The following is a 26,332-nucleotide window of genomic DNA, read 5'->3' as shown; positions in this document are numbered from 1 at the left end:
ACCACATGTCTACAAGGTATCCCAGTTATCTCCCATCTCCTACATGCACATGTACTTGTGCTCATGTTCACTACACACTGATCACCATATGGACCTGTTACCTGATAATGATCCTCACCGTTCCAATGCACAGAGTACCTATCATCCAAATATGTAAACCATTCACATCATTTACAAGACAAGTAAATATTCACATACAACTCACCTGCTTGCTTCCTTCTTCACTGACTCCATAATTTGTGTAGCATATGGTGTTAGTAACCCTGATGACCTATCAATTACCTTCAACACAGTAACAATCTTCCTCATCACATATTCTCTGATGTATTCCAGCAATGTGATAATAGGCTTGTCCCTTCCATCTACCAGCTTTGAATTGAAACATTCACACATGTTGTTGGTCAACACATCAGACATTGCTCTACCTATTATAACAAAACACAAAAGATAAAGGACAAAACTTGAAAGTTATGAGAGAATAAAGGATACAAAATTAAAAACTTACCCGAGAAGTGTGACCTTGACCATGTTTCTGGTGGGATCTTAGATACCCAAAGATGACACCTTTTGTTCAAGTTTTTTAGGTTGTTCATCTCTCTCTCATATTGTGTAGGTGATGTACATCTAGCCAGCTTCCAAAGAGCATCCCTTAAAAGCTTTCCTTTGAAGAGTGTTCTTAGGTTATCTTCAATGTGCCTCACACAAAACCTATGCTCTGCAGAAGGAAACAACTTATCTACAGCCTGTATAAGACCCTTTTGCCTGTCACTCATAAAGGTAAACTTGGATCTGTTGTTTATATCCAAGTCATCACCAAGGCATTCCAAGAACCATTCCCAAGAGTTCAATGTTTCAGCTTCAACTACAGCATATGCAACAGGGTAGTATCCATTGTTTGGATCTAGAGCAACTGCTGTTAAAAGTTGACCAGGCCAAGCACTTTTAAGGAAAGCCCCATCCAGTCCCAACAGATCCCTACCTATTGCTTTGAACCCCTTTTTCAAAGACCCCAAACAGATGTATATCCTCTTGAATTGTCTTGTCTCAGATGTTGGATCTGAGCATTCTTCTAATTCAAGCTTCACTGTTGTATCTGGATTAGTCCTCTTCAACTCTTCAATATAATCCCTCAATAACCCATATTGGCCTTTGAAATTTCCAATTATATGTTCCCTGGCCAACATCTTTGCCCTATAAGCTTTCATCTCAGACACACCAACTTCAAACCTCCTTTGAAACCTTTCTTTGATGGATTTAACTTTCAGCTTTGGGTCATCTTGAAGATCAGTAACCAAATGGTTTGAGAGGAACCCGGCTGTGCAAGCATAAATTTCCCTAGATTGAAGGCATTTATGTTCATTTATCAACCTTGTAATTTTCCATGAAGCTGTTCTCTTTTGGTATGACAACAACAGTAACCAAGGGCATCTAATAGCAAGTGGGTCTTTCCTTTTTCCCCTACCCCCAATACTTTTCTGGACTGGTCCCTCATCTTTATTAGCACTGCTAGATCCACCCCCCTGCACTTCCATATCTCCTTCACACACAGCCCTGACCCTTACCAAATCATCTTTTCTTATCCTAATTTGTCTTCTTGTTTCAACTGCATGTGCCTTGATCATATCCTTCACCTCTGCTTTTGTACCAAAAACTTGTCCCACATGGAAAAGATAATCCATGTCCCCCTCATTTCTTTGTTTCTCATTATACATCCTATCATTATCCAACATCACATCATCCGTTTCTATGTCCAAAACACAATTTGCATCCTGCTGTTCAACTTCAAAATCAGTATGCAGTCTGAAATCCCTCATATCTACATCTACATCATGTATTTCACCATCTTCATAGTTGAAGTCACTATCTGAATCACTTTCTGAATCTTCATCACCATCCCTAGTTTTCTTAACATTTTTAGATTTCTTTTTGTTCTTAGATTTCTTCACATTCTTTGGTTTCTTAACTGGACAACCCTCTAGATGTTCATCATCATCAGAACTCTCATCTCTCATTTCATAGTTAGAATCCCTACTATCATCAGTTCCACTTTCATCTGAACTTGAAGACTCATCTCCACTTTCTTCATCTGAAATTGAAGAATCTTCACTATCTTCATCCCCACCTCCATCCCCACCTCCATTGTAATCCATATCCACCTCATTTGTAGGCTGCACACCATATCCACCTCCATCCCCACCTCCATCCCCACCTCCATTGTAATCCATATCCACCTCATTTGTAGGCTGCACACCATATCCACCTCCATCCCCACCTCCATCTACATCACCATTGTAATCAATCTCCACCTCATTTGTAGGTTGCACACCAAAAGCATCCTCTCCAAACATAGGGTCAAATTCTGGATCCTCATGACATATATCAATCTGGTCTTGTTGTTCAACAACACCAACATTATTCTCTTCTTGAACATTCACATTTGCATCCTGTTTGTCTTGTTCCACAACTACCTCATTTGTGCTATCTTGCCATTCCAACAACAACATTTTCTTAACTGAGTTTGCTTTATCTAGTACGACCTCGCTTGCAAGAAACTCCTCATTTGTTATCTCTTCAATGGTAAACTTTGAGGTTGAGCAGAAGTATGTGTGTACAGAGGTGAACTCATGCTCAACATACACATTCATTAACTGATTAAAAGCTCCAATATACTTAGCAAATCCCCTAACATCATCATCACTTCCCAAAGCTCTAAGCCCCCAATCCAAATCTGAACCCGGTACTACATAATGGTAGAATCTAACCTTATCTGTAGGATAGGATAATTCAAGCAAGATTCGATCAAGCTCGTGAACTGAAAACTTGTCAATATCTAGCATGTCAACATAATGGACAACGGCTCTCTTATAAACCCGTCCTGGAAATTTAGTGAAACTGCCACCATGGTGCATCTTGATCGTGAACAAATGTGGATTATTTACTATACAAACAAGATTAAACAGCTGTTAGTTAAATAAACCCAATTATAAACCCTAAAGTTTTAACTTACCATAAAACGCATCAGCATTTGATTGTTCATCAGCTTCACGAATGTAGAATGGAGGATGAGGAGGATCATCCATCTTACGTGTTTAAGTTCTGAGAATGATGTGCAATTGATTGAAGCCCTAATTGATTAGTCGCGTCGGACACACGAGGGTTTAAGGTTTCTGATCGCCGGGAATTGATTCGATCGACAGGGAGGGGGAAGAGTGATACAGAGGCTTAGTTGCGGAGATATAAGAAAGGACAAAAATGCCCTCACATGCGTCTCACGTGAGGGCATTTAACTGACTTTTTCTAACCCAGTTAGCGTAAAGGACAAAACTTGTAGGAAAAAAAAGTTTAAAGGACACCGCCTGCAAGTAAAGGACACGAACCGTAATTTGGCTTTTTTTAAAGGACAAAATTTGTAATTGGGCCTTTTTTATTTCTATAACTAACTTTTTATTTTAACATATTTTATTCATACATATTTCAAAACCGATGTAGGTCGAATATTTTATATTTTAATTTTTTTTCGTAACTTAATGTTACTCTAAATTGAATACAAACGACACTGTTTTTACGCATGCTTCAATATAAATTAGATCCAACCCCGAGCTCATACAATGCATGACCAAAACATGCGTGTCAAATATAATATATTTTTGTTTTCTTCATGGCGTTTTAGTTTTTTACAAATGCAGCCATATTTCTACATGCGTTTCGATGTAAAAAAATTATTAAAATCAAGTCAATGTAATGTGTGGATAAACTTTATTAACTTTATGTTTTATTAACGTCCTCATTACAACACATAGACTAATGTGTATCAATACTTCTATCGCGACGCACGAGATCATGTACTAATTACCTTTTTATTTTTTGATACCTCTCCTTTTGTTGTTTTTTTTTCATAAAAGCAAATAAGAAATTTGGAACTTTCAATGGGGTCTCGACAAAGGCCAATTAGACATGGAGTGAGATAATTTATCATTAGTTATTACAACTTCGATATGCTAAGACTGGTCACTATGGGCGCGAAAGAGAGGGGAGAATGGCGTCATGGATGGGGGAACACTGTCGGGGGGCGCCTTCAAGGCGGGCGTGGAAGGGGGGCGGTGAAGGGGAAGGCGTTCGCGGAAGGTGGGGAAGATGGGGTGCCCCCCCCCTAACGGGTATATTACCGTTGTTTTATAAAAAAATCAATTTTAAATAATATAAAACATACACACACACATATATATATATATATACCATTCACCCAATCTCTACAAACATCCCATTCTCCTATTTAAACTTTTTAAAACTTTCTCCCTAAATATGTCTTATCATCTTTGACACTCGACTTCCAGCCCGATATCGACGATATTTCCAATTCGGATTCAGAGGATGAAGCGATATTTAGTGCTATTCGAGAGGCTGCCAAACTCGTAGTCCAGCATTGCGAAAGCTCACAACCACTAAAAAGACGACCTCATCTTCAATGGGATCGCGTAGGTGCTCATGACCAGTTGATGAAATATTATTTTTTGCCGGACGTGACTTTTGATTCGGAATGATTTCGGCACCGTTTTCGAATGAGTCGCCAACTATTTTTACGAATAGTTGGTGATTTAGGATGCGTTTATGCATTCTTCCAACAACGGCCGGACGCGAAAGGTAAACCGGGATATTCAACTATGCAAAAATGCACGGCGGCAATTCGTCAACTAACGTACAGGACTACGAGCGACGCCATGGAAGAGTATTTACAAATGTCGGAGACAGTGGCTCGTGAGGCGCTTCACACATTCTGCGAATGTGAGTATTATTATTCTAATAATTTATTTCAAAACCGTAACATTTTGAGTATGAATTTTATAAAATTTGTTAAACTTATGTATTCCATAACTATATCATAAAAGATATTTGAGGAAGCCGACTCAAAGTGACGTACAAAAAATATATGAGGTGCATCAACAAAGACACAGTTTTCCCGGGATGCTTGGTAGCCTTGATGGCACGCATTGGGAATGGGAAGCCTGTCCTATTGCTTGGCAAGGTCAATATCATCGAGGTGATCATGATGGCCCAACAGTTATTCTTGAGTCGACTGCATTATTTGATCTTTGGATATGGAATGTGTTTTTTGGGATGCCCGGTGCAAACAATGATGTAGCTGTGATTAAAGCGTCCTCTATTTTTGACCGCCTCACAGACGGAGTCTCACCCGACACCTCATTTTCCACGAATGATGTCAACTACGAATACGGATATTATCTAGTCGACGGTATTTATCTGGAGTGGGCCACATTGGTTCTTTGTGCCCGACTGACGAAAAACGTCAGTATTTCAAGAAAAAACACAAGTCGGCAAGAAAAGACGTCGAAAGGGCATTCGGGGTATTAAAGAAACGTTGGTCTATCATTAGACAATCGGCTCATTTTCAACAAATGGATAAGTTAAGAAACATAATGTACACTTGCATTATCTTGCATAATATGATATTGGTGGACTCGGGTAGAGCAATTTGCCAAGGCGAATACAACGATGAGTCAGAGCCGATCTGTACACTAAACGACGATGAGAAACTTGCTAATTTATTAAAAACACGAAAAGGGAAACGAATTTCAGCCTTCGATCAGATTTGGTTGAACATCTTTGGAGTAATAAGCAAGATGACGGCGAGGACGACGACTAAAAATAGCTGTAATTTTTTTATATGTTTTGATATTTAATTTATTTTGTATTTTAGTATTTATTGTATTTTATTCATATTATTGTATTTTTTTTTATTATTGTATTATATATTATTGTATTGGATTTTTTGTTTTATGAAAAAAAAAAAAGAATAAAGGTTGGGCTTCGAAGCCCCCTCACCATAGAGGGGTATTATGCCCTGGGACTTCGATGCCTCCAGCGCCCACGTGGCGTTGACGTGACACTGTGAAGGGGCTTTGAATCCCCCCACCATAGCATACAACCTAAAAGGTTAATAGCAACATTTATAGAGTTTCAATCCCCACATAGTCTTCTAGTAATAAGACTAAAGGGTATAGATACCAGTTTGCTTTCCACTTTACAATGCTACGTGAGCGCCACATCATATCTCACTTCTTTTCATTATCTTTTACAATACCATGAAAATGGTTACCAATTAATCAATATACCACTTTCCTCCCTTTTTTAAATAAAATAACATTATTTATAAAACTAAAACTAATTTAATATAACTAAATAAATTGTGTGAATAAAAACAAAAGGACCGAACTCGACTCGTCACATACAATGCATTCTCTCCTTTTTAGGTTTTTAATAATATTGATATAACTAAAATAAAACATCTAATTATATATTATGTATAAAAAGAAATTTATGTTTCAAAAAATAATAATAATAAAAATAATAATAGTATAAATAATAATAATAATAATACTAGATTTTAATAATATAGTATAAATAATAATAATAATAATACTAGATTGGGTTTTGCGATTCAAAAAGGAGTAGCGGCGCAGCTTGTTGCCCGCTTGCCTTCTGTTTCGATGTAATCTAATAAACAATTATATATATAGAACTAGGTGATCTAAGTTGATGCATGGGTCATAATATAAATATAAAAAAAACACCCCAACTCCTTTCCATTTCTCCAAACACCCCACCAACTCTTCTCTATTTATCTAAACACCCTTGTCTTCTTCATCTCTCCCTCAATCTCAATCTATTCACAGCATCCTGCGCTCTCTCTCTCTCTCATAATACTTGTTAAGAAAAACAATTAAACAAAATATAAAAGCTTTAAAGGAGGAATGGAGCGGCAATTCTATCGGCATTTTTACCATCAAAAATTCACCGCGGCGCCGACGTGACTGGGGCGGTGTTCACCGCCAGCCACATAAGCTCCATCACCGGCATCCACACCTTACAGCCTAACTAATGACGTTTCTTGATTTCTTCAATAACGTCAAGTGTCTTGCCACTCTACCTGGAAGACTGGATGATTTTATAGAATTGTAACACTTGTCCTTGAACTTGTTCACGTCTTCCTCTTTTACCCATTCATTTGGCTAGTTGTCAACAGGTTACCGTGTTCTTCTCCCTTTTGTCTTAGCATTTGGCATTCGTTCAGCATCAAGATTGATCCTATGTCCTCAATTGTGTTAGAAGCATCATCATCACTGAGGTGAAACTAATGTGCTATATCCCCAAAGCAAAGCTAGTGTCTTACTCCTCTTTGGTCGAAAGGGGACCAACTTGTACCAATTTATAAAAACTAGTCTTTTGAATGTTAATTTTTTTTTAAGAAAGAATAGTCGATAAAGGCTAAAAATTTGAAAATAAAAACATTTTCTTATAAAAGTTACCGTTTTAATAGTTTAAATTTGAAAATTTTTTATTTATTTTATTTGGACACGGCCCACTCTTTCTTGTGGCTTTTGGTTCGAAATCACGTACCTTAATCGTCCGGGCATCTCTCATAACACGGGTCATCCACTTCTTGCTCCTGTATGTTCTACGGGTGTGTACATTGTGGCTGTTAGTATTTTTATATGCAATTGGGCCAAAATAATTTTTTTTGAAAAGCCAAATATATTTAAAAAAAAAAAGAAAACCAAAGAGTAACCACTTGTAAGAGATAGGGGTGCAAACGAGCCGAGCTATTCGCGAGCTACTCGAGATCGGCTCATTAAAAAGCTCGATCGAGCCGAGCCCGAGCCCAAGCTTGAGCCTAAAAGTAAGCTTGTTTAATAAACGAGCCCGAGCCCGAGCTTCACTTCTTGAGCTCGAGCCGGCTCACGAGCCTGTAATTTATATAATTTTTAAAATATATATTTAATAATTATTAATTAATATATATAATCTTATGAAAAAATAAATAAAAATAACTTAATAATATATATTATTTTTTACATAAAATTATAATAGAAAAAAAACATATGAAAATAATTATAATTATATAAAAAATAATTGATAAATAGTAAATGAGCCGAGCTCGAGCTTTGAAAATATAGCTCGAAACGAGTCGAGCTCGAGCTCTGTGTAAGTTAAACGAGCCAAGCTCGAGCCCAGTCGAGCTCGGGCTCGGCTCGGCTCGTTTGCACCCCTAGTAAGAGGCAAGTAGCCCGAGAAAAGGAAAAACAAAAAACCTAAACAACAAAGTTTATAAAGGGAAATTAACCAAATTAAACCGACACCACTTCTTCCGGTCGAGACTAATCCTTTTGCTACTTTCTTTCCCATAAGAAAGACGCCAAACACCATGTTTGTGTATTATCCAGGGACGAATCCTGTAATTTACCAGTCTTGTATTATATTTATAGTGTTCGTAGGCTTTATAAATAAGACTCGATTGGCCCGGTTTCATTGGCGCCGAAGCTACTCAAATCGCTAGCCAATGTCCCTTTAAAACTCGTTGTATAAGAATCAGAATCCAGTTCCGAAGGTATACACCATTCATTCATCTGTTCCAACTTTTATTGTAATCGTACATATATATATATATATATATAGGGTTTAGATGATACACTTGTACGATTATTTTGTAGAATTAGTGTTGTAATTGATGCTATTATGAATCATGTGTTTGCAATTCCTTCATATTTAACCGTTAATTCTTATATATGGTTTTGATGTTTCGCATAGTGAAATTTTCTAGAAAATTAAATCAATCGCCATTGTAGGTAGGTTTCGGTTTAGGGCTGTAAACGAACCAAATGTTATGTTAGCAAACTGTTCGGCAGGAATATCCGATCGTTTGATAAATGAATAGACATGAACAGATGGCATGCTTGTTGATTGTGTTCATGAGCGTTCGATAATGTGCCCATTTATGTTCGTTAATGTCCGTTAATGTTTGTTTATTTTAGTATAATTTTTAATGACTTTTCTAATCTTAGCATATACATTTAAGGAAAAGTATTAACTGCAAAACAAAAATATGCATGAATGTTATGTGATTAATTTATATGTAAGTAAGCATATGAATATAAATGTTAAGAAACACCAACACAAACTTGGTTAACGAACCGAACTATTGACACCGACCATTTTTGGCTAGCCAGATCAGTTAAAAACATTGTTTGTGTTCATTTGTGTTCGTGCATGAACCGTTCACAGACAAGTTCTTTTTCTTAATGAAACGGACAAGAAATTTCGTTCGGTTAGGTGTTCGTGAACCATTTGCTTGTCACAATAAAAGCTTAATAGACGAACATGAGACAGGCGTTGTTTGGTTCGGTTCGGTTCGTTTACAACCCAAGGTTTCAGACCATATTCATATTATAGCCTTATATAGTTATATGTGAGCAAAAAGATTTAATATTTGAAACTCTTGAAGTCCAATGAAGCATTCCAAGGATCCTTTTGAAGTAGCATTTGAGGAAATAGACGATTCGCCACCTGACACACCCTACACCAATGATGCCACTGAAGCTCAAACCATGGCAACACAGTTAACCATCAACTCACAAAGATATGATGTGGAGAATAACATCAATTCTTTAAACCAGCCTAGAAAAGCAGTTAAGCTATCATCAACATCTGCAGCGGCTAATAAGAACAAAGAAGAAGACGATGATGAAGAAGAAGAGGAAAACATGGATGTTGAACTCGGAAAGTTTTCATCCACAGGGGACCCTGATAAAATGGCCAAGATGCAGTGAGTTTAAACTTTAATGCCTAACTTTATATACACTTGCATTGTTTGATAATTGATAATGGTTTTTCACTTATGTTGCAGATCAATATTATCTCAGTTTACCGAGGAACAAATGAGTAGGTATGAATCTTTTAGAAGATCTGGATTTCAGAAAGCTAATATGAAAAGGGTATGTAAGTGCATGGTGAGTTGAGTCATGACTCACGGATCAAAATGGAACCTAACATTTGTTTGTTATTTGGTATGAATGCAGTTGCTAGCCAGTATTACAGGAAGTGCCAAAATTTCATTGCCGATGACGATTGTGGTATCTGGAATTGCAAAGATTTTTGTTGGTGAGCTTGTTGAAACAGGTACAGTCACAATTATGTGCACTTGTGTGACATATGCTATCATACAACTTAAATGAGTAAATTTTTATTAGCATAATATGAACATATGTATATGCGACATTGCAGCGAAGACAGTGATGACTGAGAGAAAGGAGATGGGCCCAATCAGACCGTGTCACGTTCGTGAAGCGTACAGAAGGCTTAAACTGGAAGGAAAAATACCTAAAAGATCCGTCCCAAGGCTCTTTCGGTAGCGAAGCCGAGCTAGTCATATCTGCAACAGTTTTGGTTTTGACTTTTCTTACATCATCATAGATATTTTTGCTGACTTTTTGGGGAAGAGTATGGTCAGAAATCATTTTGGTGGTTTACCATATTAATAAGTTTTGGTATTGTTCCTGATTTGTGGGGCTTATTTATATATGATAATAAGAAATGTAGATATGACAAATGGGTTCGTTTTTTTAGTTTTGAAATGATATATAATTTTTTAATGTTTGACTTTTCTTTTAATCATAACTGTGAAATTAAGTGTAAGATATTAGCATCTGTGTCACTATTATTTATATTGTTTTAGATATGTATTGGTATTTGCATGTTTAACGAGTCATTGTCATATGTATCTTGTTTAAAATAAGGATGATACAATGAATATCATCAATGATGGAATGTAGAAATGTTGACCAAACTAACGAAACTAAGCTGCCTATTTAGTGAGTGTTATATCATAGTGAACAAAGTTGGTTGATAGATATAAAGCAGAAGCATTATCAGTTTATCACAGAGCATGAGCATATGAGAAAGGGCATTTACTTGTAAAAATATGCTGTGAACGCTTAATCTAGGGGAGCCAGCATGGGATGTCTGCAAGGGTTCTTATTCAACTTCGAACAATGACATGAGCCAACATAGTATTGCTGGATGTTGATCTTCTAGATCTGCTTAATCACTTGCACATAATGAAGTGAGATGCAGTGTTAGAGCTTGCATGATTAAGAGAAGGGATTTGTTGATAAGCGGGTGAGAACTTATGCTGCAAGAGCAATATCAGGTCTGGTTATGATGTAGGAGGTGAGTTGGTCACATGTTTTTTTAGGATTTAATTTCATAAATGTAGCCCTTTTTTGTGTTGATTTAGTGTCAAATTTGTCAGAAGTGGAGTTACAGCCTACAGGTATACTTTTGGCATCCAGTGATGATTTACTCTTTGGTGATCAAGATTAGGTAAGAATGTTAAATTATTTCATATGGGTGCTTCTTCCACATTAAACCCTTGAGGGAAGTCTATTGATTAGATATGTTGATGCAAGAATGTAGGAGCCCCACAAATGAGTTGGAAAGTTTTGTTGAATGTGAAGTAACTTGGCCATTTCTATAAATCGTTTGTGTTGTTTATAAGTGCGAGACTAACGCCATAAGCAAATCTCACATTAGTCGTATATAATAGAGATATTAGATCAAAAGGAATGCCGACTTTAAGTATCATTAACGTGTTTCAGGCGTTTTGATTGTGGATGAAACAATGTTAATATAGATTTTTGCATTCAAAAGTTTAAAACACTAAACCATGAGCCGGATTCATCTAAGCATTTAATTTTGTTTATTTTATTGAATCCTATATTGAACCTAGAAATACTTTCTAGGTCCGCTCATCGAACCGAACTCGTCCAGCTTAGCTCGCTTAAATGCTTAATTTTGTCTTTTGTCCTCTTAACTACCAAGTGAGTTTTCATAACTCCTTTTTCATCTTTTAACATTTTGGGGTGTAGCACGTTACGAAATTTTTTATTATTATTTCATGTTTCATGTTGTAAACCAAAATTCGCATATGTGTCTCGTATGTATTTGTTTCATATCATAATGCTTGTAAATTATGTTATTACGTGCTAGTTATTTAGTTTTTGTTGGTGGAAGTAACTCATATGCATACACATACTCATAGTAGGAGGGTTCGATGGGACGCATCTGCGCCGCCTAGTTCTTCAACTTATGTTGGAATGCATGGCGGTTCTTATCTAATACTCCTAGTAGGTTGGCGAATGTGGGTTCCTTAGTAGATTTGGCTTATGTCAAGTGAACATGAATATCATGTATTTATTTTCTTTTGCTTTATGATTGAAACGTTACATCTTGACTTGTGAATTTTATACTATTTACATAAGCAAAACTTTATGAATTGTCACCAACATTATTGTTGACAAAGTATATTATTTTAAGGGGGTGTTTGGCCTAGCTTTTATTTTTTAGCTTATGCTTATATTTCAAATGCTCTTATAGTTTATTTTATATCATTTGATAAGCTATTTTTATGTGTTTGGATTAGCTTATACTCTACAAGTTGATAAGCTCTTTTTAAGTGTTTGTGTTAGCTTTTTTTATTTAGCTTATGTTAGTAAAATGACCAAAAGGGGCATAGTTACATATTATCACATAACTTATATTTTATATGTATTTACTTTATTTTTATGAGTTATACCATCATTTTTGGATAAATTTATATCATATCGAGAATGACGTAAAACTTCTACAAAAACACATTAATATTCAATAAACATTCATTGAAAATTCGGGCCTACGCAATGCTTCATTGAAAATCCCAACTGACTCGTAAACAAAAATATTGCGTGTTTGTTTCAACCCGTAATGCGTTGAAAGATCTGAACATAACATTTTTAATACCGGTACATGAAGCCTAAAACTTCACAACAACGTCTCGGATGACCATTAAGTATTTCTTAATTAAAGACATTGCCACTTTAAATATGCATTAAACCACTCTCCACTAGTGTTAAGTTTGTTAAAACGGCCCATGGATTATGCTTTTCACGGGTTAATGTAAAAACGCCATTGAGCCTATCGATCTAGTCGTAATACCGACGTTTAGTTCGTGATCAATCAATACATTAAAGGAATACTTTATTGATGAATACGTTAATGAAGATACATTAATGGAGGTCTAGAGATAATTCGGCATGGTAACATTACTTTAGACATAATTAGGCATGGATCTCTAGGAAATTCTCTATGGAAGACCTATTTATAGGCAGGTCTCATTCGTTATACTGTATTAACGAATGAGGCTTCTCATTCGTTAGAACAGTACTAACGAACGAGTTTTCCTCATTGTGAATGAACCCTCCCCCCCCATTCGCTAAACACCCTTAGCGAATGGGTATACCTTAACGAATAGCCCTAGTCTTTAACGAATGAGGCCACATTCGCTAAACAAACTTAGCGAATGAGCCTTTATACATTAAATATAAAGACTAAACTACCCCTATCCTATTCGAACAGCTGCGGACACCAAATCTGTACACTAACAGACTCCCCCTTTTTCATAGTTGTCGAATGCTTTCCAATACTTTAGCTTCTAATCTAACGTCGAATATGTTAACATCAAATACGTTAACGACGAATATGTTAAAGTTGAATACTTTAAGCGTGAATACTTTAACTGCAAATCATCAGCTGCAATACTTTAACTCCCCCTTGGCTGATGATTTTCGGGCTTGTGCAAACAGACAAAATCTAACTCGTTGTAAGCAAACCAATAACTTGTAGCTACTCGTATCAGATCTCCCCCTCAAATAAGCATGTCCAATCCCGATCATCCAACTGGCATATGATATGGTTCAATCAAATGACTCAATTAGCAGCAAGTCATCGGCTATCTGTCAGCACTGGTAAAGAAAACATATCTTCACATTTGACCTCGTCACACATCTTCATGAACAACCTGATCATTCAACATCTTTCACTTCAGTTTTTGTCACACCCCAACCTAAGGCGGAAATGCCGGGGCGTGAGCATGATTGCTCATAGCTCGAGTTAACTATCATACAATAATGGTGACAATATCTAATAATTTATTTTATTCCAAATAAAACAATAATATCCAAAAATAGCAAATAAATTCCAACAATATTCCATAACAAATAAAGAAATAATCCAGGTTAAAATTTAAGTAAATTGTCTTTATGATTTCCTAAAGTCTCGACTAGCAATCCAATACTTCAAGTCCTTAGTTCATGCGAAAACCTGCATATACGTAGAAAATACAATAGGTTTGTCAACAATAATGTTGAGTGAGCAAGTCATTAAGTTTTGTAATAATGTATAATATGAAAAGATAGCAAAACGTAGGTAAAGCGGTAAATAAACCAAACCAATGAGCAAATAAGTGTCAAGTAAACCATTGCCAAGAGAATCGGGCGCCGGTTACAACTAAACGGTCGTATGATCATACTATAATGAGAACATGGTGGACCTCTCCGAATGCGCAAATTAAACAAGTAATGAATTAGCAATTTAAGTCTAGCAATTCACACACAATACAACGTTTGTTAATGATTAAGATATGTATAATATGAAATACTATAAGTACGTATAAGCCCCAAAAACGTTTGAAAATATGTGAAAACGGGGGAATCACAAAACTCACCTTAAAGATTAAGCGAGTTAATAAAATATCAAAAATAAATAAGAGGTCTTCCGGTTAACGCGCCGAACGAGAATATCCAACAAAACCTAAAACTTAGCAGTATGAAAGTATAAGAAAAAACAAACCTAACGCCGCTGGAATCAATCCAAACGGACGAGTAGAACTCAAGTTATGTCAATTTTAGCGGTTATATGAGTCGAGTCTGACCAGAATCCGAACTTCGAGTCGGGAGTCGGGTTTTGGTTAGAACCGTTAAAATTTTATTTCGAGAAGAAAAGTCTTCTGGACCGAACGTTGAATCCGACCAGAATTATGAGAAAACGAGAAGTCAAACAGATTGACTATTTTGCCCTTTTTCGGTTTTTAAAGCGATTGACCAGCCAATACCCTTCAATCTCAGAAATTGATTGAAGGTTATCGACTAGGGAATGTTTATGAACGAAAACTCAGTTTACAACTTACCCGGAATGTGAACGAACAACGAGATATAACGAGTCAAAGGTCCTTGGACTAGCAAAGTCAACCGGTTATGAACGGTTCTTCAACAAAAACACCAAAAACCAAAGAGAATTGAGATGAGCAGCAGGTATGACGGCTGGAGGATGATGATTAGGTGGTGTAAAGTTTTGTGCCAGGGTTTAAGGCTTGTTTATATATAAAAACATAAACCGAACTAATTTTAGTCTTTTTGGCCCGTTAAGCATGTAAATATGTTTTAATGAAAGAATCAAGGAATATAATCATAAAGATTCATTCTTGGGCAGTAAATAATGAATTAGGACTTGTATCTTGACTATAATACATTTACTTGGTCCTTACTTCTTGCGATTCATGCTTAAAATAACCGATTTTATGCCATAAACGAGCTAATAAACGAAAACGAACTAAGATTTATCGGGAACTGACTGTGCAGCAGCACTGACCAGCTTTTGGACCACCACCGCACGGTGCTCCAGCGTCCAGGTGGGTCAAGTTTCAGCCGTTGACAACTTTAGTCGCTAATGTTTGTATTTTGGCCATTTTATGAACTTTTTAAGATATAATTAGGATTTAAACAATGAGTAAACATGAAGGGCTTGATGTGAATATATAGAAACTAGATAACTCATAATGCAAGGTTTTTATTAAATATTAGGATCCGAAATAGGTTCATACAATGATAAAACGAAATAGCCAAATACGAAAAAAAAAACCCGAAATGTTACAATATCCCATACTTTTAGGAATTTCGTTTCGAAATTAGAGAATAGCTGTAGCGAATAGATGAGGATACTTCTCCTTAATTTGATCTTCATGTTCCCAAGTAAACTCAGCTCCTTGCTTCGATTCCCAACGAACCTTGACTAACGGTATACGACTACGCTTAGTGACATTATCCCTGTGATCCATGATCTCAGCGGGTCTTTTAACGAAATGCATAGTCTCCTCAATACAAACTTCATCGAGCAGTATTTGGAAATTACCCTCGGCAAGACACTTCTTCAAATTTGAAACATGAAATACCGGATGAATATTTGAGAGTTCCGATGGAAGATCAAGTCTATAAGCAACAGGACCAATACGCTCAATGATTTCAAAAGGGCCAACGAAACGAGGAGATAACTTCCCTTTCTTTCCAAATCTCACAACACCTTTCCATGGAGATACTTTGAGTAGGACACGATCACCAACATTAAACTCAAGAGGTTTTCCTACGCTTATCCGCATAACTCTTTTGACGACTACGAGCAGCGAGTAGATTTTGGCGGATTTGAGCAATACGATCAGTCGTTTCTTGAACTAACTCCGGACCAGTAATTTGAGATTCACCAACTTCATTCCAACAAATAGGAGAACGACATTTTCGGCCATAAAGAGCTTCGAAAGGTGCCATCCCAATGCTAGAGTGACAGCCATTGTTGTACGAAAACTCAATAAGCGGTAAATGAATATCCCAATTGCCCTGAAAATCGAGGACACATGAGCGAAGAATATCTTCTAGAGTTTGAATCGTACGCTCAGCTTGACCATTAGATTGCGGATGGTAAGCAGTACTAAGATCCAAACGAGTTCCCGAAGCGGATTGGAGAGATTTCCAAAAACGGGAAGTGAAACGACCATCTCTATCGGAGATAATGGTTAATGGAGTTCCATGATGACAAACAATCCTTTCAACATAGACATGTGCCAATCGATCAACCGAATACGTTTCTTTGATGGGAAAGAAATGAGCAAACTTCGTCAAACGATCGATGATTACCCAAATACTATCATGTTGCTTTCTGGTAGAAGGAAGCTTAGTAATAAAGTCCATAGCAATATCTTCCCACTTCCATACGGGAACGGGAGGTTGCTCGAGCAAACCATAAGGTCAATGATGCTCGGCTTTGACTTTAGAGCAAGTGAGACATTTTGCAACGTAGAGAGCAATGTCTTTCTTCATTCCGGGCCACCAACAGACGGAACGAAGATCAGCGTACATTTTATCAGCACTGGGATGTACGGAATATCGTGATTTATGAGCCTCGTCCATTATGAATGTGCGAAGGTCATCATGATCGGGAATCCATAAACGATTAAGAAAATAAAGTAAACCATTGGGCTTGGTTTCCAATTGAGATTCCGCACCACACTACATCTTGTCATACATATTGCCTTCAGTGACAGATTTGTGTTGCGCGTTAAAAACACGCTCTTTGAGATCATTTTGAACGACAACACACGTAAGCAACACGATTTGACTTGTTTCTTACGGCTGAGTGCGTCGGCCACGACATTCGCCTTACCGGGATGGTAGTGAATCTCTCAATCATAGTCGCTAAGCAACTCGGCCCAACGACGTTGTCTCATGTTGAGTTCCTTTTGATCGAAAATGTGTTGGAGACTCTTATGATCGGTAAATACTACGCATTTGGTACCATAGAGATAATGTCTCCAAATCTTCAAGGCGAATACGACGGCACCAAGCTCGAGATCATGCGTCGTATAATTCTTTTTGTGAACCTTGAGTTGTCTCGAAGCATATGCTATAACCTTGTCTTGTTCCATGAGAACACAACCTAGGCCTTGGTTAGAAGCATCACAGAATACGATGAAATCTTTAATACCTTCGGGAAGGGCAAGAATAGGAGCATTGCAAAGTATGTCCTTTAAAGTTTGAAACGCTTCCTCTTGCTTTGACCCCCACTCGTAAGGTTTACCCTTATGTGTAAGAGCGGTGAGGGGCAATGCAGTCTTCGAGAAGTTACGAATGAAACGACGGTAATATCTCGCCAAACCAAGAAAAGAACGAACTTCGGTGGGAGACGTTGGTGTCTTCCAATTCTTGACGGCTTCAATCTTTGCGGGATCGACATGGATACCTTTGTCGTTAACAATATGGCCCAAAAATTGAACTTCTTTAAGCCAAAACCCACACTTCGAAAACTTGGCATACAATTGTTCCTTCCATAGGAGGTCAAGGATAGCATGTAGATGCTCTTTGTGATCGTTTTCGGATTTTGAGCAGATCAAAATTTCATCGATGAAAATAATTACGAATTTGTCCAAGTATGGTTTACACACACGGTTCATGAGATCCATGAAAATCGCGGGTGCGTTAGTTAGCCCAAAAGGCATAACACAAAATTCGTAATGCCCATATCGAGTACGGAAAACAGTCTTGGGTGTGTCATCTTCATTAACGCGAAGTTGATGATAACCCGAACGGAGATCGATCTTCGAGAAGCAAGCGGCTCCTTGAAGTTGATCGAAAAGATCGTCGATACGAGGGAGCGGGTAACGGTTCTTGACGGTAAGCTTGTTGAGTTCACGATAGTTGATGCACATGCGAAATGATCCATCCTTCTTCTTCACAAATAAAACAGGTGCGCCCCAAGGAGACAAACTCGGGCGAATGAAACCCTTATCGGAGAGTTCTTGGAGTTGACTCGAAAGCTCTTGCATTTCAGACGGTGCAAGACAGTAGGGTGCTTTAGCAACGGGATTAGCTCCGGGTACGAGATCAATGCGAAACTCGACTTGACGAACAGGAGGAAGTTTAACAACATATTCGGGAAAGACGTTGGGAAAATCACGCACAATAGGAATATCTTGAATCTTCTTTTTCTCCTTATCTTTCTCCACCATAAGCGCCAAAAAGGCAACGTACTTCTTACGCAAATAACGTTGAGCTTGAAAGCACGACATGAGATTAAGCTTAAAAGCAGGCGTATTACTGAAAACTTTAAGAATACGACCATCTTGAAGAGGTATACGAAGGTACTTATCAAAACAAACGACCTCGACGTGATTTAAAGTCAACCAATCCATCCCAACTATGACATCGAAACTCCCCATTTGCATCGGAATAAGATCTATACGGAACATGACCTTATTAAGAACTATGACACAATCCCGAATAACCGAATCGATAGTAATTGAATTCCCATTAGCTACTTCTACGGTAAAAGGCTTAGACAACCTATCCCAAGGCTTCTCAATAATGTATGCAAAGTCTAACGAAATAAAGCTCTTATCGGCACCATTATCGAATAACACGGAAGCAGAATGGTTATTAATAGAGAACGTACCATTCACCACATCACTTGAGCTTTAGGCTTGATTCGTATTCATCATGAAGGCACGACCATTCGAACCTTGAGGAGTTGGTGCAGCTTGATTAGTCGGAGGGGCTTGAATAGCAGGGACTTAAGCAGTAGCAGTCGGCGGAGCCATAAGTTGCGGAACTTGAGGAGCATAGGTATGATGTGCAAAGCTTTGATGGATCGGGGGTTGGTAAGTTTGGACTTGGTAGGCTTGGCCAGTGTAATACGGTGCGGGAACAACTTGGGCTTGGTGAGCATAATACGGTGGAGGCATCACATGGGCTTGATTGGCACGGGCTATCAATGGGCACATATTGCGGAGATGACTAGGATCTACACATGGTAGCAAGCACAAGTATTTGGAACACCGGCTTGAGCTTGAGGGTTATTAGCAGCTCGAAGAGCAGATGGTGCGGGTTGTTGAGGAGCGGCACGTGCATTTGGAGGTACACGGCAAGTGTTGGCAAGATGCCCATAACGATTGCACGAGGTGCAAAGACGGCAAGTGGTTGATGCGGGATGATGATGGTTATAGATTGAGCACAAAGGGTGCGGTCCATTATACGGCTTCTTGTTGGTTGCACTTTGGTTTTGAGATGGGTTGGCGGAGTTTGGTTAACGGAATACAGCAGCAAACTCCTTGTCGATTCTAGTAGTCGAACGGCGATCATGAGAAGTAGATGAACAACATGGATCACAATGATGAATTCTTAGGGAAGACATTTTATGAGAACCACAGATGAAACCTACCGAGATGATGGGTAAGTTGTGTAAACGAGTCAATGAAAGGCAATGAGTAAATGTGACTAATACGTGCTAGTAATTGTCATGACTTGAGGCCAAGTCGTGATTTAAAATAATGTGATTAACTTTGAGATAGTTAATTAATTAAAATGTTTATTTCAAGTTTAAAGTGTAAAATGTTATTGGGTTGGGCTTTTTATGGGCTTCCCATGGCAGCTCAAAACTCAAAATAAATAACGAATTAAATCAAGTGAGTTGGCCTCCCATGAGCTTTCCATGGCAATTTGAATGGCCCAACTAAATCATGAAATTAAGCTTCGGGAATTGGGCCTCCCATGAGCGTTCCATGGTAGTTTAAATGACCCCAATTACATAACGGGACTTAAATATTGAGAATTGGGCTTCCCATGAGCGTTCCATGGCATTTTATTGGCCCAATTAAATAACGATTAACAAACAATTTGAGTTGGTCGGCCCATGAGCGTTACATGGCATTTTAACTGACCCAACTAATTAACGAATTATCAAATCAATGGAGTGGGTCGGCCCATGAGCGTTACATGGCATTTTAATTGACCCCACTAAATATCGAATAAACGAATGAAAAGAATAAGTAGTTGGAGTATCTCGTGAACCACCACGGTGATATCCCCAACCAAATATCGAATTAAAACGGGTTGTAAAATGAATAGTTGGAGTGCCCATGGATTGTCATGGATTTTCCACCCAACTAACATTTAAAACTAATTTAAAACACAATTTTGGAAAGTTTACGAATTTAGCCACGAACCACCGTGAATTCGGTTTATAAAAAAGGAATGCAACCGTTGATCGGTCACGTTTGATTCACTTAAGGTACGGCGATATGACATATTTTCCAGCTTTGGCCTAGGGGCTCGAATACTGTGGTCAGGTTATCCTCCATGTAAGAAATAGCGTCTTACCTTGGGTTCTCGGAACAGGTTTGCCAAGGCCCGACTCACAGTTATCGTACCCCTTACAGTTACTACCGAACATGTCATACCATACCCTAAGGAGAGGGAGTAAAAACAAATCTTGGGAATTCTTAAGGAATTTCCCAAATTAAAAATACAATCTACTAAATATTTAAATTTTTTTTAAAGATTTGGAAAATATTTTGAAAGTGAGGCATATCCTTAGATTTGGTGTGTGCAATAATTACCAAAAATAAAAGATCTAGTGAATATTTATTTAAAAATAAAAGATGTAATAATAACTAACTACCTAAATAAAAAGATATCATATATAATTTCCTAAAGTAAAAGATATAGCTAACAAATTACCTAAATTAAAAGATACAATGAATAATTACCTAAATAAACTAGGAGCAATTAAGGAGCAGTTAAACAGTTCAGATAGGCAAGTATAGGGTTCCTAACATATGACTAGGACAATTTCTAACCACCTATCTTAAACGTTCGGCTCTGATACCAATCTGTCACACCCCAACCTAATGCGGAAATGTCGGGACGTGATCATGATTGCTCATTGCTCGAGGTAACTATCATAAAATAATTGTGACAATATCTAATAATTTATTTTATTCCAAATAAAACAATAATATCCAAAAATAGCAAATAAATTCCAACAATAATCCATAACAAATAAAGAAATAATCCAGGTTAAAATTTAAGTAAATTGTCTTTATGATTTCCTAAAGTCTCGACTAGCAATCCAATACTTCAAGTCCTTAGTTCATGCGAAAACCTGCATATACGTAGAAAATACAATAGGTTTGTCAACAATAATGTTGAGTGAGCAAGTCATTAAGTTTTATAATAATGTATAATATGAAAAGATAGCAAAACATAGGTAAAGCGGTAAATAAACCAAACCAATGAGTAAATAAGTGTCAAGTGAACCATTTCCAAGTGAATCGGGCGCCAGTTACAACTAAACGGTCGTATGATCATACTATAATGAGAACATAGTGGACCTCTCCGAATGCGCAAATTAAACCAGTAATCAATTAGCAATTTAAGTCTAGCAATTCACACACAATACAACATTTGCTAATGATTAAGATATGTATAATACGAAATACTATAATTACTTACAAGCCCCCAAAACATTTGAAAATATGTGAAAACGGGGGAATCATAAAACTCACCTTAAAGATTAAGCGAGTTAATAAAATATCAAGAATAAATAAGAGGTCTTCCGATTAACGCGCCAAACGAGAATATCCAACAGAACCTGAAACTTAGCAGTATGAAAGTATAAGTAAAAACGAACCTAAAGCCGCTGGAATCAATCCAAACGGATGAGTAGAACTCAAGTTATGTCAATTTTAACGTTTAAACGAGTCGAGTCTGACCAGAATCCGAACTTCGAGTCGGGAGTCGGGTTTTGGTAAGAACCCTTATAATTTTATTTCGAGAAGAAAAGTCTTCTGGAACGAACATTGAATCCGACCAGAATTTTGAGAAAACGAGAAGTCAAACATATTGACTATTTTGCCCTTTTCGGTTTTGAAAGCGATTGACCAGCCAATACCCTTCAATCTCAGAAATTTATTGAAGGTTATCGACTAAGGAATGTTTATGAACGAAAACTCAGTTTACAACTTACCCGGAATGTGAACGAACAACGAGATATAACGAGTCAAAGTTCCTTGGACTAGCAAAGTCAACCGGTTATGAACGGTTCTTCAACAAAAACACCAAAAACCGAAGAGAATTGAGATGAGCAGCAGGTATGACGGCTGGAGGATGATGATTAGGTGGTGTAAAGTTTTGTGCCAGGGTTTAAGGCTTGTTTATATATAAAAACATAAACCGAACTAATTTTTAGTCTTTTTGGCCCGTTAAGCAAGTAAATATGTTTTAATGAAAGAATCAAGGAATATAATCATAAAGATTCGTTCTTGGGCAGTAAATAATGAATTAGGACTTGTATCTTGACTATAATACATTTACTTGGTCCTTACTTCTCGCGATTCATGCTTAAAATAACCGATTTTATGCCATAAACGAGCTAATAAACGAAAACGAACTAAGATTTATCGGGAACTGACTGTGCAGCAGCACTGACCAGCTTTTGGACAACCACCGCGCGGTGCTCCGGCGTCCAGGTGGGTCAAGTTTCAGCCGTTGACAACGTTAGTCCCTAATGTTTGTATTTTGGCCATTTTATGAACTTTTTAAGATATAATTAGGATTTAAACAATGAGTAAACATGAAGGGCTTGATGTGAATATATAGAAACTAGATAACTCATAATTCAAGGTTTTTATTAAATATTAGGATCCGAAATAGGTTCATACAATGATAAAACGAAATAGCCGAATACGAAAAAAAAAACCCGAAATGTTATAGTTTTCACCCTCTCGATAACGTCTATCCCAAATTATCACTCTTTGAAGCTCTTCAGCACCCCATATGCTGGGATGCGCTATTGTTTTGGGCATATGATTCAGAGTTCCAACATTCGTTAATCAACATTGAACAGTCTCATTCTTCAATCAGATGACAAAACTAGTATAATCCTTAACAAGATCAACCCCTTCAACAGAAGCAATCTGCCGAATAATCGTAGCCAACATAGTCAGGATCAAAGTCCTTTAGAAAGAAGTAAACGGACAGACACTCATATCCCACATAGTCAAGTTTCAATCTTGAACAAATCAATCCAATATCGAAGAACAATTACAGTCTTGGACTCGGTCAAACGTAGCTTTACAATCACGAATTACCACCTGAATTGCAGTAATTTATCAAGAAATCCTTGCAAACGTAGGAAGATACTAATCGAATAACCTCTTTGAAATTTTTATCTCCCCATTTTCTTGACAAATTCGGCAAGGTCTTGAAAAAATCTTCTAAAATCTTTAATAAATGGCTCTTTAACTTAATCGGATACCCCCCCTCGGCCCATCGATATGCGTGAGAAGTCGGCCGGAAAATATATCATCAAAATTTGCAAGAAGAGTGTCCCGCATATTCGGAATATCCGAGAAAATTTTCGTTTAAGTAAATTTTCCGAAAATACATTTTTTTAATCCTCATACGTTATCCAAGTCTTCATTCGCTTGAACAATATAACATTCGTTGACTTCCATTCACATTCGTGTTACAATTAATGAATGGGTCTCATTTGTTAACACTAATAACGAATGTCCACATACGTTACATCCCTCATTCGTATGAACAGTGAACGAATAGGACTCCTTAACAAATGAAGCTCACATTCGTTAAACCTTTAACGAATGAGCTCATTCGTGAACACTCCGTTAACAAATGAGTTTAAATTGGCGAATGAATTATTGAATCGCCGGAAAAAGTAGTTACAGTCGCCGGAAAAACGGTTTTCTCGCCGGAATCTGGAAAACTCAAGTTTTAATAATGGTGGATTCATCAAATCACCACTAGATTACACACGAGAGCTCGAATTTCATTTAGGAACACTAATATATAATTCAGTTCATCAATTATCCACAGAATCGTCCGAAATCAAGATCAAGTTATATGATAAAATCCGATGAACACGAAGAACACGTATCACGAGCAACTTCCATCTCTGATACCAGTTGTAAAAACGCTATTGAGCCTATGGAATACCGATACGTTTAGTTCGTGATCAATCAATACATTAAAGGAATATTTTATTGATGAATACGTTAATGAAGATCCATTAATGGAGGTCTAGAGAGAATCCGGCATGGTAACATTACTTTAGACATAATTAGGCACGGATCTCTAGGAAATTCTCTATGGAAGACCTATTTATAGGCAGGTCTCATTCGTTATACTGTATTAACGAATGAGGCCCCTCATTCGTTAGAACAGTACTAACAAATGAGCCGTCCCCATAGCGAATGACCCCCAATTCGCTAAACACCCTTAGCGAATGGGTATACCCTAACGAATAGCCCTAGTCTTTAACAAATGAGGCCACATTCGCTAAACATACTTAACGAATAGCCCTAGTCTTTAACGAATGAGGCCACATTCGCTAAACATACTTAGCGAATGAGCCGTTATACATTAAATGTAAAGACTAAACTACCCCTTTCCTATTCGAACAGCTGCGAACACCAAATCTGTGCACTAACAATTAAAATGAACAATATGCATTAATATGCATTAATTACTAATTGATTTGTTAAAAATTAATAGGAGTGAGATGGAGTTAAATTGATTAAATCATTTCATTTGAGGGCAAATGGGTAACTTACACCCTTACACAAATAAGCGTCTTTAAATAAGCTAAAAAACCATCTTCAAATAAGCTTCTTCAAGTTAGCTTATATAAGCTTATAAGCATAAACTTAAAATGCTAAACCAAACACCAAACTACGCTTATTTTGTATTAAAAAAAAAAGCTGAAAAAGGTATAAGCATGGTTAAATAAGCTAGGCGAAACACCCCCTAAGCAAAGAGTCGCGGGTTTCGTTAAAAATAAGCTAGCTACTACCTTTTACAAAACCACCAAGCCGCCACCACCACCACCATCCCCGTCCCATATGGTGCCGGTAAGCCAAACCACCCATCTTCATCCATCAAAAAGGTTCCATAATTAACCAAGCTTACCAACTTCTTAGTGGGCTTTGATGATTATGTTTATGGACCTAGCAGTGACGCTAGGGTTGACATAAAGGCGTCCAATTACATCTCGTCGTTCAAAGAGCGACTTATACTTGAAGAACATAACTCGACCAATGAAAGAGTCGAGATGTTTAGAAGGAACTAATTAAGAAGAAGTTGCATTCAGTATTCACTAAATAAAGCGTGTTTGATGTTTTCTTTTTTGTGTGTCAAGTCTTTTTTTTAAATAGACCACTTGATGCTTCGACTAATCGAATATCAAGTAATGATATGATGTGTCCTTAGTTGACGAAGGGAAATTGTATATGTATAATATAGTATTGTGAATTAACGATGATTGTATGCTCAAACGGAATGAAAACATAATTCAAAAACAATTGTTTCGAAGATATAGATGATCGTTAATTTAATCACTTTCGTATATTAGCTACACTAATTTCTTAAAGGTTTTGATATTTCTTCTATCTTATAATATGTTTAAATTAGGTGGAGGTTTTGGATCATGTTTTGAAGGGTGTCATCTTGTTGTATATTAGCTACACTAATTTCTTAAAGGTTTTGATATTTCTTCTATCTTACAATATGTTTAAATTAGTGGAGGTTTTGGATCATGTTTTGAAGGGTGTCATCTTGCTTTATAGATTTGAAATGCTATCAGTCATTAGTGGAAGTGGTTCTTTCGGTTGGTAAAAAGCTAAAAGTATTTTAGATTGGTTTTGATCCGTCTGGATTGATGAAAAAATTAGTGGAAGTGGTTCTTCCGGTTGATAAAAAGCTAAAAGTATTTTAGATCGGTTAGATCCGTCTGGATTGATGAAAAAAAAAGATGTTATTGAGGTGATTATCTATACTACTTAATGGATTATTTGAAAAGCTCGGGATGATACAATTTTTTTTGTCAACCCAATGACAAAAGGAAACTATTTAACTCCTAATTGAAATTTTATTTGAGTTGGGTGGCGTGACTAAAAAGCAATCCTTAACATGTAATTGTACTTTACAAGTTAACCACCTATAATATACTGGTGTTTTACAATGAAAAAGATAGAATAAATCATAGAATG

General features: G+C 37.1%; 1 protein-coding gene across 1 annotated transcript; it reads left to right on the top strand.

Moving 5' to 3' along the window:
- Positions 1–9,268: 9,268 nt before the first annotated feature.
- LOC143572591 (transcription initiation factor TFIID subunit 11-like) lies at positions 9,269–10,499 on the top strand. Its single transcript, XM_077057713.1, has 4 exons — positions 9,269–9,619; positions 9,701–9,788; positions 9,873–9,972; positions 10,078–10,499. The coding sequence occupies exons 1-4, from the start codon at positions 9,303–9,305 to the stop codon at positions 10,203–10,205; spliced, it is 633 nt and encodes a 210-aa protein (XP_076913828.1). The 5' UTR covers positions 9,269–9,302; the 3' UTR covers positions 10,206–10,499.
- Positions 10,500–26,332: the final 15,833 nt, after the last annotated feature.

Source organism: Bidens hawaiensis, unplaced genomic scaffold (assembly GCF_021521415.1).
Source record: "Bidens hawaiensis isolate Kalapana, Puna unplaced genomic scaffold, B.hawaiensis_p1.1 tig00025976_1, whole genome shotgun sequence".
Classification (NCBI taxonomy): Eukaryota; Viridiplantae; Streptophyta; class Magnoliopsida; order Asterales; family Asteraceae; genus Bidens; species Bidens hawaiensis.
Note: the sequence above shows the minus strand (reverse complement) of the source record. Positions and strands in the feature narration are given on the sequence as shown.